Below are 17,664 nucleotides of genomic sequence, written 5' to 3'. Positions count from 1 at the left end.
CACTGCCTCTTTTTAAATATTTTTTAAATTATTTTTTTCCCGTCCTTAAGCAGGAACAGGGGTTTTCAACCTGGCTATCTATTAGACTTCCCACCCAAAAATCCCTGCTTGCTTTGGTTGGGGAGGGACCTGGACACAGACTTTTCAAGCTCCCCAGGTGACGATGGGTCGCCAGAGCCAAGAAGCACTGGTTTAGAGGTTGATTCTGCTCTATGTGTCTGCTGAGGCCCTGGCATGAGGGCAAATGTGCCCTGTGTGGGAGGGGACACAGTCACCCAGTGGAGGACAGCTTGTTTTTGAAAACCCTTGGCAGCCTTCTGCATGCAAACAACAAACAGCTTGGTGTGGTCTTATCTGCTCCCCAAGTCAGTCCCCTGGACTTTGGTTTGGCAAAGCCCCCTGCCAAGGCCGGCTGGCCCCAGGCTCGCTCCCAAACAGGCTGCTTCCAACTCTTTGAACCTGGAGCCCAGGGCCCGGGCAAATGGCCCTACGTGTGACTTGGGGTCAGCTAGGGGTCCCAGACTAGGCACTTCAGCTCGCTGGTTCTCCGTTTCCCTGGCTGCAAAATGGAGAGAAACAGCCCTGCCTGAAGTATCTCCTAGAGCCAATGAGAGGTTCCAGCAATGTAATATCTGGGGAAAAAAATGCATCAAATAAAAGGACCGTGGGAATGGACATTTTAAAAATAATCTATTATCTTATTCAGAGTCTGCTAATTTGGGCTCATGGATCCTTGTAATTAGTGCACATTGCTAAGGTTTAATACTCCCTCTCGCTACTTACACCATGTTTTGTCTAGTGGAGAGGCAGCTAATGTGTAAATAGAGGTGCAATGATGAAAGAAGCAGACAGGACTGGGTTGGGGGTGGCCAGAAGGAGCCTTGGGAAATCCAGGAAGGCTTCCCGGCAGAAGTGACATTTGAGTTAGACCTAAGGAGAAAGGTAAATGGGACCAGGTGCAGTGACTCATGTCTGTGATCCCAGCACTTTGGGAGGCCCACGTGGGCAGATTACTTGAGCCCAGGAGTTTGAGACCAGCTGGGCAACATAGGGAGGCCTCTATCTCTATTAAAAAAACAAAATAAATGAACATTTAAAAATAAATAAATAAGAAAGAGAGGTAAATGTTGGAGGAGCTGTCCGTGGATGAGGGGTAAGTCCCAGACTACAGGCTCTGGCAGGCAGAACCGAAGAGACAGAAGAGCAGACTCTCAGTCGGAGGAAGTCCTGTCTGCAGTCAGTGCTGACAGTATCTGGAGGTGGTGATTTTCCTGTCATGGGAGGTATGCAAGCAGAACACGAAGGATGTTTGCGGAAGGAGGTCCAGCCCAGGCCAGAAGACTGTTATGATCCCTGAGAGTCTAGGATCGTGATTCTAAGATGCAAGAGACAAGTTCCACCCTGGGCTAGTCAGTGAAACATGCCAAAACCACATAAAACAAGACAAGTGTTCTCCAGGCCAACTGCTTAGGGCCAGCTGAGCAACACAGTCAGGGAGAGCCGTGGGCTCGGGAAAGGCAGGCAGGAGAGTCTGAGCTCAGCCCTGGTGCAGGGGTAGGGCTTGGACGGAGGCAAGGACATTCCTGGCAGGAGAAACGGCTTGTGCCAAGGAGTGGAGGGAGAAGTGAGGATGCCCTGAGGGGCCTGGGGAAGCGGCTGTTACCTTTTCAAAGCCCTGTCCAAGTTCCAGCTGCTGTCTAATTTTATTCTCACCCCTCTCACTTGCAGAGAGGCAGGGATCCTTCGCAGCCCCTAAACTTTCTCCATTCCCTCATTGCAAAATGGGGATTAAAACCTCGGGCTCCCCAGGCTATCGCGGTTCAGGCGTGAAGTTTGGCAAACGCCACCATCATCAGGATCTGAATGGTGGGGGTGGACAGTGGGGACAGAGGAGATCTGGGGGAGGGGAAGCTAAGTCTTTCCCCCCAGAAAGTGCCTGGGGTGCAGGAGGGCAGAACCCCAGGAGAAAGGAAGTCAGGGTTCAGCCAGGTGCGGGGGCTCAACAAGCCCAAGGCAGGAGGACTCCCAGGGCAGACGGGGATGAAACAGGTTAGAGCCGGATTCACAGACAACCTCCCTGCCTCCCCTCTCCTTAATTCACCCATCATGTATTAAGTAACTACTGTATACCTGGCCCTGGACAACGGACTGTGCAGTGAAATGGGAAGAAAATGAAACGTAAGGGCCACTGTCTTTTTATTTTTGAGCAATTCCTGTGTGCCAGCTCCAGAAGAGGATATAGCCTGTTACTTGAACCCTTTTACAATTTGCAGCAACCTTGCAACCTTGCAGCAACCAAGTGATTATCTGCCCCGTGTCGGAGAAAAGGAAACCGATGTTCAGAGAGGTTGAGTGACTTGCCCAAGGTCACACAGATGGTAAGAAGCAGCGAAGCCAGAATTAGAAGCCAGAGGGGTCTGTTCTGAGCGCTTTGCTCTTCCCCCCACCTCCACCACACTGTTCCCTGCAGTCTGCTCTGGAGCCGGAGAGTAGAGAGGAAGGGAGAGAGGGACATGAAGAAGGAGGGAGAGGGGGAGAAAGAGGAGGAAGGAGAGAGGCCAAGGCAGAGAAAGACACATAAGAGACTGTTAAGAGCTGGAGGCCGGAGCCAGGGAAGGCATCAGAGGCCCGAGGCGGGCCATGTGTGTGCTGGCAACGGATGACAGGACCCAAGTGCTCCTTCCCAGCAGGCCCAGCCCCCCTGGGGCCACCACTCCAAGCCTTGAGGTTCTGACCAGATTACTCGCACACTTCAGGCCTGGATTGCAGTGCCTGAGGAGCCACAAGCCCTGAGAAGGGGTGGCGCCGGGGTCTTGGCACAGGCGGCTGTGACAGCTCCACAGCCCTGACCCTGCTGGGCTGCAGCTGAGGCTGACAGGGCCCTGGGGCCAGCAAGCCCAGCTGTGCAGCGTCGCCAGGCCTTGGAGGCCAGACGTCTGGCCGCAAGGCCTCCGTGAACACATTGCAGAGACACCATCCCCCAGCCACGCCCATGCCCCACGGGGCTCTCAGCTCCTTTCAGAAAAAGCAGTGAGGGAGGGCTGGGCTGGGGCTTTGGCAAGGTGGCTTGTCAAGCTCAGAGGGGGGCCTTCTGAGGTGGAGCCAAGGCCCCGGTTTGGGACCCCGTCTGTTGCCATGGTGATGGCTCAGGCAGGGTCTGGATCCAGCATCACAGCGTTCCCCAGTGAGAGCTTCACTGGTCCATGGGGACTGAACTCGTGATCCTGCCTGGCCGGTGAATTTGCTTTTCCTTAGGAAACTATTCACTGTGCTCATTCATGGCGTCCCCCTGCGGCCCCGGCGCCTCCTAAGACAGCCCGTGTCAGACGGCCAGAGCCCCACCCAAGCTCGGCTGCCCAGTGGCTGAGGACGCTGACCTCACGCCGTCCTATCAGTGTGGGAATGGCTGCATTTGTGCTGGCAGCTGCACCTCCTTAATGCTTGCTGTAGCAGCCCGGCCTGCCCTTCCCAAAGCTCTGGCCTCTACCCGGCAGCTCAGCTCAGGAAGAGAGTGGGCTGCCTGGTGAGAGGTGCTCAGACCCAGTGTTTTCCACCCCAGGCCCTCTCCCTGACTCCAGGGAGAACCAGGTAACACAGCAAGAACCATCATACTCCAAGGACTGGCAGCAGGGCACAGGGGCCTGTCATCCCAGCACTTTGGGAGGCCAAGGCAGGAGGATCACTTGAGCCCAGGAGTTCCAGACCAGCCTGGGCAACATACTGACACCTTGTCTTTACAAAAAAATGAATTAGCCAGGCATGGGGGTGCATGCCTATAGTCCCAGCTACTTGGGAGGCTGAGGCAGGAGAATCGCTTGAACCTGGGAGGAGGAAGTTGCAGTGAGCCGAGATCGTGCCACTGCACTCCAGCCTGGGCGACACAGCAAGACTCTGTCTCGAAAATAAAGGACTGGCCTGAGCTCGAATCCAGGCTCCGTCTCTTTCCAGCTGTGTGGCCCCAGGCATGTCCCTTAACCTCTCTGAACCTGATTTCACGTCTGTTAAAATGATAGTCTCTGGGAGTTGTGGCTCACACCTGTAATCCCAGCACTTTGGGAGGCCGAGGCAGGCAGATCACTTGAGGTCAGGGGTTCAAAACCAGCCTGCCCAACATAGTGAAACCCTATCTCTACTAAAAATACAGAAATTAGCTGTGCGTGGTGGCATGCATCTGTAATCCCAGCTACTCAGGAGGCTGAGGCAGGAGAATCACTTGAACCGGGGAGGCGGAGGTTGCAGTGCGCTGAGATCCCGCCACGCTCTCCAGCCTGGGTAACAGGCCGAGACTGTCTGTCTCAAACAAAACAAAATGATGACAGTAAGCCCTGCCCTTCCAACTTCACAGGCCGATTTCAAAGAGCAAGAATGAGAACACACTTTGTAAACACAAAGTATACACTTTGTAAATTGCTCTGGAGACAAGCAATGTCATTATTGCCATCAGCATCATTCTTGTTTCCATGTAATTCTGGGTTTTGCCATTGAAAGTAATGGCAAAAACCACAGTTACTTTTGCACCAACCTAATAGTTCTGGCTCCTGGAGGACTGACTCTACCTGTTTCCTTCCAGGAGTCCCTGGGGCCATTCCTGGTGGAGTTCCTGGAGGAGTCTATTATCCAGGTAATGTACATGAAACTTCCACACACCCAAGTCATGCAGATGATGATGATGTCCGTAATAGATGCACACTTTGACACTACAGAAGGTAGGAACATTGACACACCTACCGGAAGTCATGCCCAATTAAAATGCAATTAACAAGACACTGATTTACAGCTATTAAGAGCATACAGGCTGGACATGGTGGCTCACGCCTGTAATCTCAACACTCTGGGAGGCAGAGAAAGGAGACTGCTTGAGGCCAGGAGTTTGAGACCAGCCTGAACAACATAGGGAGATCCCCCTCTCTACACACACACACACACACACACACACGAAAATTAAAAATTTTAGCCATGTTCTATGTTGAGAAAAATGAAAATGCAGTATAGAAATTAAAAAAAAAGAATTAGCTGGGCATGGTGGTGCATGCCTGTAGTCCTAGCTACTGGGGAGGCTGAGGCAGGAGGATCACTTGAGCCTAGGAGTTCAAGGCTGTGGTAAGCTATGATTGCACCACTGCACTGAAGTCTGGGTGACAGAGTAAAACCCTGTCTCTAAAAAGGAAAAGAAAAAAAAGAAAAGAAAAATCGAAAGTAATACTTTCAATACTTAAAAAGTATTTGAGTGTGCAGAAGTGACATGGAAGTGGGGAGAGACACCAGCACTCCCCCAGATACAAACTGGTACTGGACTGCTGGCCAGGCAGAAGAGAAAACTGAGGACAGGGCTTGCCCAAGGTCCCGTGTTAGGCAGGGGTGGATTCACCCATAGCTGGGGGTGGCAGCCGGCTTGCCTGGCAGAGAGAGCAGATACTGATGCGCTCTCTCTCTCTCTCTCTCCCCCAACAGGGGCTGGTCTCGGAGGCCTTGGAGGAGGAGGTGAGCTCAGAAACCACACTTGTTCCTCACTGAAGGGGCCTGGGTTTCACCCGAGCCACACGCATCCTCAGACCTGATAACCGTAGGAGACCCAAGCATCGAGGACTCCCTCATTTCACAGACAGCGTCCAGGCGGGGGGAAGAGGCTTCCTTGAGAACCAGAACCCATTGGCCTTCCCAGTGCCTGCCCTAGACTTTATCCCTGGTGCTCTCTACCTTCCTTTCTTTTTTTTTTTTTTTTTTTTTTTTTTTTCTGGAGGAGGGTAGGGCCTGGGGAGGGACAGAGTCTCATTCTGTCACCCAGGCTGGAGTGCAGTGGCATGATCTAAGCTCACTGCAGCCTCTGCCTCCCAGGTTCAAGTGATTCTCTTCCCTCAGCCTCCCAATTAGCCAGGACTACAGGCGTGTGCCACCACGCCCAGCTTATTTTTGTATTTTTTCTAGAGACAGGGTTTCTTTTTTTTTTTTTTTTCTTTTGAGACGGAGTCTCACTCTGTCGCCCAGGCTGGAGTGTAGTGGCGCGATCTCGGCTCACTGCAAGCTCCGCCTCCTGGGTTCATACCATTCTCCTGCCCCAGCCTCCCAAGTAGCAGGGACTACAGGTGCCCGCCACCACGCCCGGCTAACTTTTTGTCTTTTTTAGTAGAGATGGGGTTTCACCGTGTTAGCCAGGATGGTATCGATCTCCTGACCTCGTGATCCACCCTCCTCGGCCTCCCAAAGTTCTGGGATTACAGGCGTGAGCCACCGCGCCCTGCCGATACAGGGTTTCATCATGTTGGCCAGGCTGGTCTCAAACTCCCAACCTCAAGCAATCTGCCTGCCTCGGCCTCTCAAAGTGCTGGGTTTATAGGCGTGAACCACCTTGCCCAGCCCCTTCCTATTTCTTTTGATCCTCAAAACCCTCCCTGCCAAGCCAGCTGAACAGGCACCATCATCCTTTTTTTTGTTTTGAGACAAAGTCTTGCTCTTGTCACCCAGGCTGGAGTGCAGTGGAGCGATCTTGGCTCACTGCAACCTCCACCTCCCAGGTTCAGGTGATTCTCCTGCCTCAGCCTCCTGAGTAGCTGGGATTACAGGCACATGCCACCACGCCCGGCTAATTTTTATATTTTTAGTAGAGCAGGGTTTCACCATGTTGGCCAGGCTGGTCTCAAACTCCTGACCTCAGATGATCCGCCTGCCTCAGCCTCCCAAAGTGCTGGGATTACAGGCATGAGCCACCGCGCCCGGCCCATCATCCCATTTTGAGGCTGAGACTCTGGGGCTCAAAGAGTATAAACCATGAGTTAGAAGTAGAGCTAGATTCCCAGGGGCTCCGTGTCTGAAGGGGAGGACCTGGGGCGTGAGATTCCACACTGCCCACACTTTCCCTGGGACGGGGGTTGGATAAGTAGTAGATGGATGAGCTGGGCACCCCCGTTCACTATCTTCTCTTCCGTCTGCAGCGCTGGGGCCTGGAGGCAAACCTCTCAAGCCAGGTAAGACCCAAGGCCTCCGAGCACTGAGAGAGAGCGAGGGGGCTGGGGAGGGAGGAACCTACCCAACTGGGAAAGAGACAAGGAAGCCGAGAACAGGACAAGGAAGCCAACGGGCAGGAGGAAGGAGGGAGGTGTGGACACCGATTAGCCTCCCAAGGATGCGTAGGCCTGGGCCAGGTCCCGGGGCTTCCAGGAACAGGAGGCTGCAAGCAGCTCCACGTCTTCCCTGTGTGAGGGCGTCTAGCATCTACCCTACACGTGCTTGTGTGTGTACCCAGCTGTCCAGAAACTCCTCTCTGCAAAGGAGAGGCTGTCTCAGAGCCTCTGCACTAGAGGCAACGTCAGGGATTGCTCCAGTTCCAGTGGCCTCCAAGCCTTACATGACCCTTGGGAACTCAGCCCCAGATCCTCAGCCCCAGACTTCCGCTGAGTGATCCCCTAGCCCTTGACCCCAGATCGCCCTGACCTTGATGCCATTCTGAGCCCTTCTCCTGACTCCAGACAGAGCACCGGTCTCAAGCTGAAGCTTAACCCCAGTCCAAGTCCTGAGCCTAACCCCAGGCTGAACCCTGACCCTGCTGGCCCTGCTGACCCTGGTCCCACAGGACCCCCAATCCTGGCCTCAGGCCAAGCCCTGACCCCAAGCCCAAGCTGAGCACAACCCTGGTCCCGGATAAGCTCCCCTCCTAATCTCAGGCCCCTTCCAGCTGTGTCCAGACCATGGAGTTTTCCAGTAAGAAGGTGTGGCCGGATCTATCCTGGCCTCACCCAAGGGATTGGGATCTGCCACGAGGGTCCACTCTCAGCTCTGGGGAATGCACCCCCAGGAAGGAGGGCGGGGCAGGTCCCTCCGGGAAATACTGGCGGATAAGGAGCAGGTGGAGGAAACAGCGTCTCTCTCCAGATTGATGGCCCCTCGGCATGAGACGCTCCACATGTGACTTTGGCCGCCCCACACTCTGAGCTGTGTTGCCCTGGCTCAGAAGCCCAAGTCTCCAGGACACAGTTTAGATGTCCAAGAGCTCTTATGAAATCCTGATCGTTGATAATCCAAGTGCAAATGAATCTTCAAGACCCAGATTCCCCTGCGCTGAAAGTCCATCTGGGTTGTGAAACACCGAGGCTGGGGCCAGGAGAGGCGGGAGAGTGGGTGCCTGGGGTCTACAGGGCTCTGCAAGGCCAGGAGACCCTGGGGGCTTGCCACTTATCCCTGCCAGCACCTATACCCTGTCCTCCTGGAGTGGGTGAGAGTTCTTAGCAGGGTCTTTGATGGTGGAGAGAGGACAGGGGAGATGATAGTGGCACAGAGGTGCGGAGGTAGGTCTGTGCTTGGCCTGGAAGACCCACATTGAGGAGGTTGTGCCTGCAAAGCTGGAAGGTACATTCACTGATCCCACTAGCAGCAAAAGACACAGAGCAGGTTGTGGTTAAACACCGGAGGAAAGACAGACAGCTCCCTGTGGAGTTCCAGGATGTGTAGTTGCGAAAGTGAAGCTTTTGTTAATGAAAGATTTAGGTTAGACTTCTGAAAGAACTTCCAGCTCAGGGTGAAGGAGTCAGTCCAAAGGAAAGTCAGAGCATCTCCTTCTGATAAAAAGGGCGCTATTTCCAGGCAAGGGGCTGGATTCCATGACCTCCCCAAAGACTCAGGGCTACAAAAGGGTTGGCAGAGCCCCCATGGCACCCCCAGGGAAGCCCCCACATCCGGGCTGCCTGGACGTCCGGGCCTGCCCAGGCAGAATGGAATGGGGCACAGGCAGCGCGTGTCATGCCTGGGAACAATTAATCCCTTGGTGACAGAGGGTGGGTGGCCTGGCAGCTGCTTTTCCACGTGGGCGCCACCACGGGTCCAAGCTGGCCCCGCCCTGCCTCAGCTCTCAGTGGGGGACCGGGCAGCTGGGAGTCTGCACGCCCCACGCCCTGAACACTAGCCAGAGGCCAGTCGCCCACTGAGAGGGTCACGGGCAAGGACAAGAAGGACCTGGGAGCACCCACTGTGCGCCCTGGGTAGGTTGCACACACTAGGTGCTTTCTGCGCACATACTCACTGGTCCCAGAATGGCCATTTTGTAGATATAATGGCCATTTTGTAGATAGTGAAAACTGAGCCTGATCGGAGAGGCAAATTAACCTGCTTGTGCTCATGGAGGCTGGGTAGCAGCAGCAGGGTCTGAATCTAGAACTCTCTGATTCCAGAAAGAAAGGAGGATGGGGCTGGCCAGGTCCCTGAACTCCCAGCTGTGGTCAGCCCCTCCCCACTTTCTCCTCCTTTCCGGGTGCTGGAATCCTTGGGGCATTTGGGGCAGGTGAGTGCAAAGGAAGGAGAGCAGGCAGAGGCAGAAGTGGTCAGGCCACAGGACAGGACGTTCAGGCTGGGATCATGGGAAAAAGGAAGATGGCTCCAGAGAAGCCACCTGTCCCCCACTGCAGTCCCAGCCTCTTCTCACTTCCTGTGCAGTCCTCAGCTTCCACTGTCAGTCTCTCTGTGGACAGGTCTGAGCGTGTCCCTTGCCCTCTCAGAGCTCAGGAAACAGGCCTGGCTTGAGAGAAGCAACTGCCAGAGCTGGTGGGGCAGGGCCCGAGTGCTGGGAAGTGACTTCTGCCTGATTACCAGGCGCTCCCGCCCAGAGGCAGAGACGCTTCTTACATGAGGCTGGCTGAGTTTCAGAGGGGTCCAGGTCCCACTAGTAGGAAATGAGGGACGAGGAGTGGTTAGTAACAGAGACCACACCCAGGGAAAGCCAAGGGGGACCTATCCAGGGTACAGCGGGTTCCATGTTTGGGATCCATCCCCGGAGAGGACTCGCCCCTGGGGCTCAGGACTGGCACTTGTAGGAGAGATCGTCACATAATTAGAAACAAACCTGGCACGGTTGTGAACTCCGACCTGATGGCCCATTGGTCCTGGCCAAGGCAAAGGAATGTCTCCCGGCGCGGGAGACGAAGCGATTGGGCCCAGATGTGGGGAGGAGACAGCCAGAGGGACCCACTTGATGTCTCATAAACATCTTAGCAAGGAGGCTCCTGGGCTGCAGGGCAGGCTGGATGGAAGGACAGATGGGTAGTGGGGACACAGGAGTTCCCCAATGTAGGTGAAGGGGAGGGGATTGAGTCAAGAGATATCTGCAAGGAAGCAGAAGACAGATCTCACTGGCCTGGGTGAGGTCTCGCTCACGGACTCTGCTCTGTCCCAGCCCTTGCCGAAAGCCCTGCTGAATCCTGTTAGCCAGCAGGACTTCTAGGAGAAGCACAGGGCTGGCCCAGGCTTGTTAGGGATCGGTGCAGTGACACCTGCATTGCGCATAGTAGTCGCTCACTAAACTACTGGTGAATGCTATTTTATCAGGATCGACCCTGAGCATCACAGGCTTAGGGACCAGCCCAGGGACCTGAGTGGCTGATCACAGCACTGCCCTAACTCCATGAGACCCTTCCCACTCTGGGCCTCGGAATGCTGCCTATACACCTGTCTCTGTTTTCCTATCCACAGGTCCTGGAGGGCTTGCGGGCACTGGCCTTGGGGCAGGTGAGTACTGACACCCAAACAAGATGCCCTTTGTGGGGACCAGACCCTGAGCTCAACCCAGGGCTGGTATGGAGCACAGTCATGGAACAAGGGTACAGGCCAGGTTCCGTCCTGGGCACTGATGGGGACTGATGCTGATACCACCTGCCCCAAGCAGCTGCCCAGGACATGAGGAAATGGCAGCTGAGTACCTGGGTTCCTTTATAACATAGTAGTGAAGGCTGCATGGAGGAAGCCCCACGGACCAAGGAAGCCCAGGGGAGTCACTTAACTCAGCAGGGGTTCAGGAAGGCATTCTAGAGGAGGTGGGTGGGGAAATTTGACCCCAAAAGATCCATGCAGTTTTCAGGAAGGCTGAGGTGAGAGGATCACTGGAGCCCAGGAGGCTAAGGCTTCAGAGAACTATGATCATGTCACTGCACTCCAGCCTGGGTGACAGAGAAAGACTTCATCTCTTTTGTTGTTGTTGTTGTTGTTGTTGTTGTTGAGACAGAGTCCCACTCTGTCACCCAGGCTGGAGTGCACTGTCTCGATCTCAGCTCACCACAACCTCCGCCTCAGGTTCAAGTGATTCTTGTGTCTCAGCCTCCCAAATAGCTGGGATTACAGGCGTGCACCACCACGCTCGGCTAATTTTTGTATTCTTAGTAGAGACAGGGTTTCCCCGTGTTAGCCAGGCTGGTCTCGAACTTCTGGCCTCAAGTGATCCACTCACCTTGGCCTCCCAAAGTGCTGGGATTACAGTCTCAAGCCACCGTGCCCGGCCACAAGACCCCATCGCTAAAGGGAAAAAAAAAAAAAAGAGCCATACAGTTTTGTCAGAGCTGTCCGACACGCTAACCCCAGCACAGAATCTAGTTATGGTGCTTAGGCACAGTGGCTCACACCTGTAATCCTAGCACTTTGGGAGGCTGAGACGGGCAGATGGCTTGAGCCCGGGAGTTCGAGACCAGCCTGGACAAGATGGTGAAATCCTGTCACTACAAAAAATACCAAAAAAAAAAAAATTGCCAGGCACAGTGGCATGCACCTGTAGTCCCACCTACTCAGAAGGCTGAGGTGGGAGGATTGCTTGAGCCTGGGAGGTTGAGGCTGCAGTGAGCCGAGATCGCACCACTGCACTCCAGCCTGGGTGACAGAGTGAGACCTTGTCTTTAAAAAAAAAAAAAAATCCAGTACTGGTGAGCAGTGCTCACATAGATGTCCTGCAGGCATTGATGTCTGGCAGACAGCAGAAGAGCCTCCAATCTGCTTCCTGAGTGGGGCACGGCCAGGCAGGGCCAGTGTAGGAGTCTTCATGGGTGTGGTAGCTCAGGACCTCACCCCATCCTCCCCTCCGCAGGGCTCGGCGCCTTCCCTGCAGGTGCCTTTCCGGGGGCTCTGGTGCCTGGCGGAGTGGCTGATGCTGCTGCAGCTTACAAAGCTGCCAAGGCTGGTGAGTGGTGCTCTTTGGGGCATGCCACAAGCCCTCTGGCTGCCATGGGGCCCCTCCGCTTTGCAAAGAACCCCCTCAACTCAGACCTGGGAACTGGGTGGGTGGGATTGTTAGCTGCAATCTACTGGGGCTCAGGGAGGCAGCTAGCTGTGCCCAGTCTGCAGGTGAGTTAGTAACGGGGCCAGACCTCAATGCCAGGCCCTCAGCATGCAGCCCCGGGCCCTTCTGCCTCCCCACTGTTCCTTGTGCAATGCCTCAGCTATCCTGGCTCTGCAGGCGCTGGGCTTGGTGGTGTCCCAGGAGTTGGTGGCATTGGTGGTGTTGGCGGTGTTGGTGGCTTAGGAGTGTCTACAGGTACGATGGCTGTCCCCGAACTCCCTGGGTCAAGCTTGCAGGCCTGGGTGGAGCCAACTCTGATGTGGCCCCTTCTGTACCAGGTGCGGTGGTTCCTCAGCCTGGAGCCGGAGTGAAGCCTGGGAAAGTGCCGGGTCAGTGCGGAGTCCCTGGGGCTGGAGGACAGAGGGCAGGGAGGGGCAGAGGGCAGGGAGGGGCGGGCAGGGCCTGGCTTCAGTCGGGCAGAGGAACTAGCCAGGCCCAAAGTGTGGTGCCTGCATCTGTGAACTGGGGAGGAGGGGCCTGGCCTACTCCCTGGGCCCTTCTCCCAGGATCCTGGGGTAGAAAGAGACGGGCTCTGTAGCAGGCTGTCGGGCGACAGATGGGGAAACTGAGGCTCAAAGAGGCGAGTCAGTGTGGAAGGGCTTGCAGCAAGTCCTGACAGAGCTAGGGGAGCCCCGTGTCCTCTGACTCCCCATCTGGTACTCGTTCTGCCGAACCAAGCCCTTTAGGAAGTGACTTCAGGTTAAACAAAAGACTGCCTGAGTCTACATAGCAGGGAGGGACATCTGGAAGCTGTTAGCCAGAGGTGGGCTGGCCCAGCCATGTAAACAGGCTCCAGGAGACAGAGATAAATCCACACACCGAAGAGTTTGCAGATGACTTCCGAAACTCGTGGGAGGAGGGTTGTGGCCACCCCACGTCTGTCCCTGGCTGCCCCTGTCGGGCAAGGGGCTGTGGGTTTGAGGGCCTTGGAGCTGCCTGGGTGGGGAGGGCCGGGGAGGGAATCCCTGGAGGCTGAGCTACTGCTCATAACTTTGCTTTCTTTTGGCCACAGGTGTGGGGCTGCCAGGTGTATACCCAGGTGGAGTGCTCCCAGGTACAGGTGAGGGCAAGGAGGGAAACAGGGACTGTATAGGAAGAAAGCAGCCAGGACGCAGTGGCTCACGCCTGTAATCCCGTTGTTTTGGGAGACTGAGGCGGGAGGATGGCTTGAGGCCAGGAGTTTGAGACCAGTCTGGGCAACATAGTAAGACCCTCGTCTCTACAAAAAAATTTAGCCAGGCATGGTGGTGTGCACCTGTAGTCCCAGCTACTCGGGAGGCTGAGGTGGAAGGATTGCTTGAGCCCAGGAGGTCCAGGCTGCATTGAGCTATGATGGCACCACTGCACTGCAGCCCGGGTGACAGAGCAAGACCCTGTCTCAAAACAAAGAAAAAGAAAAAGAAACAGAAAAGCAGCCCCCTCAACCTCCCTAGTACTCCCCTCGCCTCCCCGAAAAGCAGAGGCCACCAGAAGCCCTGGGTCCTGACCTGAGCCATTTCCCCAAACACCAAAGCTCAGGCTAACAGACATAAGGTCCCTGGCAGTCCGTCCATCCCCTAAAGGTCAATCATCCTTCCTGCACCCCACCCAAGTCCTGATCCCAGGCACAGATCATCATCACAGCCAGAGGCGGGCCCCCAAGGACAGACCCCAGAGTGACCAGCTGTTTCCCAAAAGCTGTGAGTCACCAGGGGGCCACCCAATGAGTCTGCCCTGCAGGAGATCCTAAAGAGCTGCCCCTCACCCTCCTTTCCCCTGCCAGGGCCTGACCACCTCACCCAACATGTGACCTCCTGAATTCCCCCAAAAGCCCAGATTTAGGCTGTTCTGTGGGATTTGCTGACAGAGTGGCCCTTCCTCCCTCTCTCCTCTGCTACGCCGAGAGCCAAGGCTGCCCAGCCCCAGGGGAGACGGGAGAGGTGGAAGACGCTGGCATGGTCCCAGCTGTAGCTGGATGGCTGCTTTGGGGGCCTGGGTTGTGAACGAGAGCCCCAGAGAGCATGGGCCTCCCTGGTCTACGGGCAAGTGGCACCACCCAGCCGCTGTCCCTCTCTTTACCCTTTTTTGCGGAGGGTAGTCGGGACGGCTTTTGTGATTAACTCCAGCATAGAGATGAGGCTGACTGAGGCACAAGCTCACATGGCTGGGAAATAGGATTAAAACTCAGATCTTCTGACCTTGAGCCAGACAGGGAAGGAAAGTCAGCACTAAACAGGTCCTTTCTCCACCCACCCCGTGAGCCGTGCCTGTCACTGACAGTCGGTCCCAAGGGAGGTCAGCTGGGGGACCTGAGGAGGGGAGGGGTTCCCAGCAGGGCCTGCAAGGCCTGCCTTCCTATGCTCACTGCTTTGTCCCCCGGCAGGAGCTCGGTTCCCCGGTGTGGGGGTGCTCCCTGGAGTTCCCACCGGAGCAGGAGTTAAGCCCAAGGCTCCAGGTATGCAGCTGTCTGGACAGAGAGCTGATGGTGGGGACTCTCCCACCACCTTCTGGCCCTGGGTGTGAAATGGGGTGGGATCCTGGACTGGCTCAGGGCCCTCTGGGTGACACCTTTTAGGTTCCAGCCCTGGGCAGCCTAGTGCTGAGAAACACCAGACTGTGGCTGGGCGCAGTAGCTCACACCTGTAATCCCAGTGTTTTGGGAGGGTGAGCTGGGAGGATCGCTTGGGCCCAGGAGTTCAAGACCAGCCTGGGCAACATAGCAAGACCTTATCTCTACAAAAACATGATTAAAAAATTAGCCAGACGTGGTCACACACACCTGCGGTCCCAACTACTCAGGAGGCTGAGACAGGAGGATCTCTTGAGCCCAGGAGATCAAGTTTGTCGTGAACTATGATCACACCACTACACTCCAGCCTGGGCAACAGAAAGAGACCCTGTTCCCCACTCAAAAAAAAAAAAAGAAAGAAAAGAGGGCCAGATGCAGTGGCTCATGCCTGTAATCCCAGCACTTTGGGAGGCCGAGGTGGGCGGATCACTTGAGGTGAGAAGTTCGAGAGCAGCCTGGCCAATATGGTGAAACCTCATCACTACTAAAAATACAAAAATTAGCCGGGTGTGGTGGCGGGCACCTGTAGTCCCAGCTACTTGGGAGCTGAGGCAGGAGAATTGCTCGAACCCGGGAGGCAGAGGTTGCAATGAGCCGAGATCATGCCCCTGCACTCCAGCCTGGGCAATAGAGAGACCCTGTTCCCAAAAAAAAACAAAACAAAACAAAACAAATAAGAAAAAGAAAAGAAAACCAGGTGCGGTGGCTCATGCCTGTAATCCCAGCATTTTGGGAGGCCAAGTCAGGCAGATCACATGAGGTCAGAAGTTCAAGAGCAGTCTGGCCAACATGGTAAAACCTCGTCTCTACTAAAAATACAAAAATTAGCCAGGTGTCGTGGTGCATGTCTGTAATCTCAGCTAGTCAGGTAGCTGAGGCAGGAGAATTGCTTGAACCTGGGAGGCGGAGACTGCAGTGAGCCGAGATCATGCCACTGCACTCCAGCCTGGGCAACAGAACAAGACTCCGTCTCAAAAAAAAAAAGACTGGGCGTGGTGGCTTATACCTGTAATCCCAGCACTTTGGGAGGCCGAGGTGGGTGGATCACCTGAGGTCAGCCTGACCAACATAGTGAAGTCCCGTCTCTACTAATAATACAAAAATTAGCTGGGTGTGGTGGCCTGCACCTGTAATCCCAGCTACCTGGGAGGCTGAGGCAGGAGAATCGCTGGAACCTGGGAAGCGGAGAGTTGAGATTGCTATCTTGTTGCACCCCAACCTGGGCGACAAGAGCGAATCTCTGTCTCCGAAAAAAGAAACCCCAGAGTTCATGTGAGGGCAGCATGCGAGGACTGGTCTGGGAAGAACTGGCCATTCCTTGGGCCTCCTGGCCCCTTGGTACTGTCTGGCCCAGTGTCCACAGTGCCAGGGCTGCAGTGACAGCTTTTTATCATTACAGGTGTAGGTGGAGCTTTTGCTGGAATCCCAGGTGAGGCAAGGCTGGTGGGAGAAGCAGGGTGGCCAGCCAGGCAGACGCTCTTACCTCGGGAGGGGCTGGGGCACCCAAGATCCTATCTAAACCTGCCCAATTTCCCCCATGCCTGCTGCGCCAGGCCTTGCAGTGGCTGTAGCACCAAGTGGCACCCATCCCAGGCCTGCTGCCTCTGCTGGCATAGCAGCCCAAAGTCCAAAGGAGTCCAGAAAACCCGCCAGCCTGTGCCAAGGGCTGCAGGCCCGAACTGGGGCCCAGGCCCCAGGAGGGAGAGAATCCCGTAGCTTCCTGGAGGAAGTGGCCTGTTGCTGGGAGTTTCTCAACTGACCCATGATGGAGATTCAGGGAGTCCTGCGAAGCAGGATGGTTTCTGGATGCTGTAGCAAGCTCCTTCTGTCTGAGCAGAAAGTGGAGTGGGTGGAGGAGGGTTTGAAAGGGGCTGCTGGGACCAGAACTTGCTCTCTTTAATCCCACAGGAGTTGGACCCTTTGGGGTACAGCAACCTGGAGTCCCACTGGGGTACCCCATCAAGGCCCCCAAGCTGCCCGGTAAGTCAGAGGGATGATTCAAGATGCACCACTCGGCCAGGTGCGGTGGTTCATGCCTGTAATCCCAGCGCTTTGGGAGGCCAAGGCGGGCAGATCACTTGAGGTCAGGAGTTCAAGACCAGCCTGGCCAACATGGCGAAACCCCGTCCCTACTAAAAATACAAAAATTAGCCAGGTGTGATAGTGCAGACCTGTAATCCCAGGTACTGGGGAGGCTGAGGCAGGAGAATCTCTTGAACCCGAAATGTGGAGGTTGCGGTGAGCTGAGATCGCGCCACTGCACTCCAGCCTGGGTGACAGAGTGAGACTCTGTCTCCAAAAAAATAAAACAAGAAGAAGAAGAAAAAATGCACCACTCACTGCGCCTCCCTGCACAGAAGTCAGCCTGGGTACAGGTGTCTCTGGTGGCAGGGAAGGGGTATTGAAGCCTCTTTATGGTCACCAGCCAAGGAGAGCTTGGGAAAGTCGTCTGCAGATATTGGACTCACACACGCACGCTCATGTACAGAGACCCATAGCCCCGATCTGAAACTATTATGCTGTTAGAAAGGAACACGGTTAATTGGAAAGATCCCTCTAACATCCACCCCCTCATGCTCCTGCCCCTACCTCTGCAATCAGCTTAGACAATGAGATGCTTTCCACTGGGGAGGGGGTGTAAGGAAAATACTAAGACTCCAGGGACATGATGGGGCTTGAATTTGTAGGGGGATGTGTGTTCCATCGGGCCCCAGGGGCAGATGTGTCCTCTGCCTCCTCCACCCAGCACCTCTGCTCTCCTGGGAGCAGCTCAGGACCCTGGTGTGGGAGGTCTCAGGCCTCAGCACCTGTAGGGGCAGATCTGTCCACCCAGGTTGGTGGGAGCCTAGCAAGGCGTGGGGAAGCCCCTGAGCTTGCTCTGTCCTCTCTCCAGGTGGCTATGGACTGCCCTACAGCACAGGGAAACTACCTTACGGTGAGTGAGACCCTTCTAGACTGTGGGCTTCCAGCTCTTTCCCACTCCAGGGTCCTAGCAAGGGTGCTGTGCTTCCAGCCCTGGGCCAGGAGAGCACCT

At 55.4% G+C, this 17,664-nt stretch overlaps 2 protein-coding genes across 6 annotated transcripts in view; one reads left to right on the top strand and one right to left on the bottom strand.

Moving 5' to 3' along the window:
• The window catches only part of ABHD11 (abhydrolase domain containing 11), a 997,569-nt gene that overhangs the window by 305,238 nt on the left and 674,667 nt on the right, over positions 1–17,664 (bottom strand). The window lies entirely within an intron of this gene.
• The window catches only part of LOC126950333 (eukaryotic translation initiation factor 4H), a 170,520-nt gene that overhangs the window by 2,841 nt on the left and 150,015 nt on the right, over positions 1–17,664 (top strand). For 4 of the 5 annotated variants that reach the window (XM_050783650.1, XM_050783653.1, XM_050783652.1 and 1 more), the window contains exons 2-13: positions 4,571–4,621; positions 5,452–5,481; positions 6,930–6,962; positions 10,453–10,488; positions 11,831–11,923; positions 12,200–12,277; positions 12,361–12,411; positions 13,095–13,142; positions 14,445–14,516; positions 16,030–16,059; positions 16,539–16,610; positions 17,524–17,565. In XM_050783650.1, coding sequence (XP_050639607.1) covers positions 4,571–4,621; positions 5,452–5,481; positions 6,930–6,962; positions 10,453–10,488; positions 11,831–11,923; positions 12,200–12,277; positions 12,361–12,411; positions 13,095–13,142; positions 14,445–14,516; positions 16,030–16,059; positions 16,539–16,610; positions 17,524–17,565 — 636 coding nt within the window. The remainder of the gene's footprint in view (positions 1–4,570; positions 4,622–5,451; positions 5,482–6,929; positions 6,963–10,452; positions 10,489–11,830; positions 11,924–12,199; positions 12,278–12,360; positions 12,412–13,094; positions 13,143–14,444; positions 14,517–16,029; positions 16,060–16,538; positions 16,611–17,523; positions 17,566–17,664) is intronic. The other variant, XM_050783656.1, reaches the window with a different exon arrangement.

This window comes from Macaca thibetana, chromosome 3 (genome assembly GCF_024542745.1).
Source record: "Macaca thibetana thibetana isolate TM-01 chromosome 3, ASM2454274v1, whole genome shotgun sequence".
In the NCBI taxonomy this organism is placed as follows: domain Eukaryota; kingdom Metazoa; phylum Chordata; class Mammalia; order Primates; family Cercopithecidae; genus Macaca; species Macaca thibetana.
The sequence above is the reverse complement of the archived record's forward strand: the minus strand, read 5'-3'. Positions and strand labels throughout refer to the sequence as shown.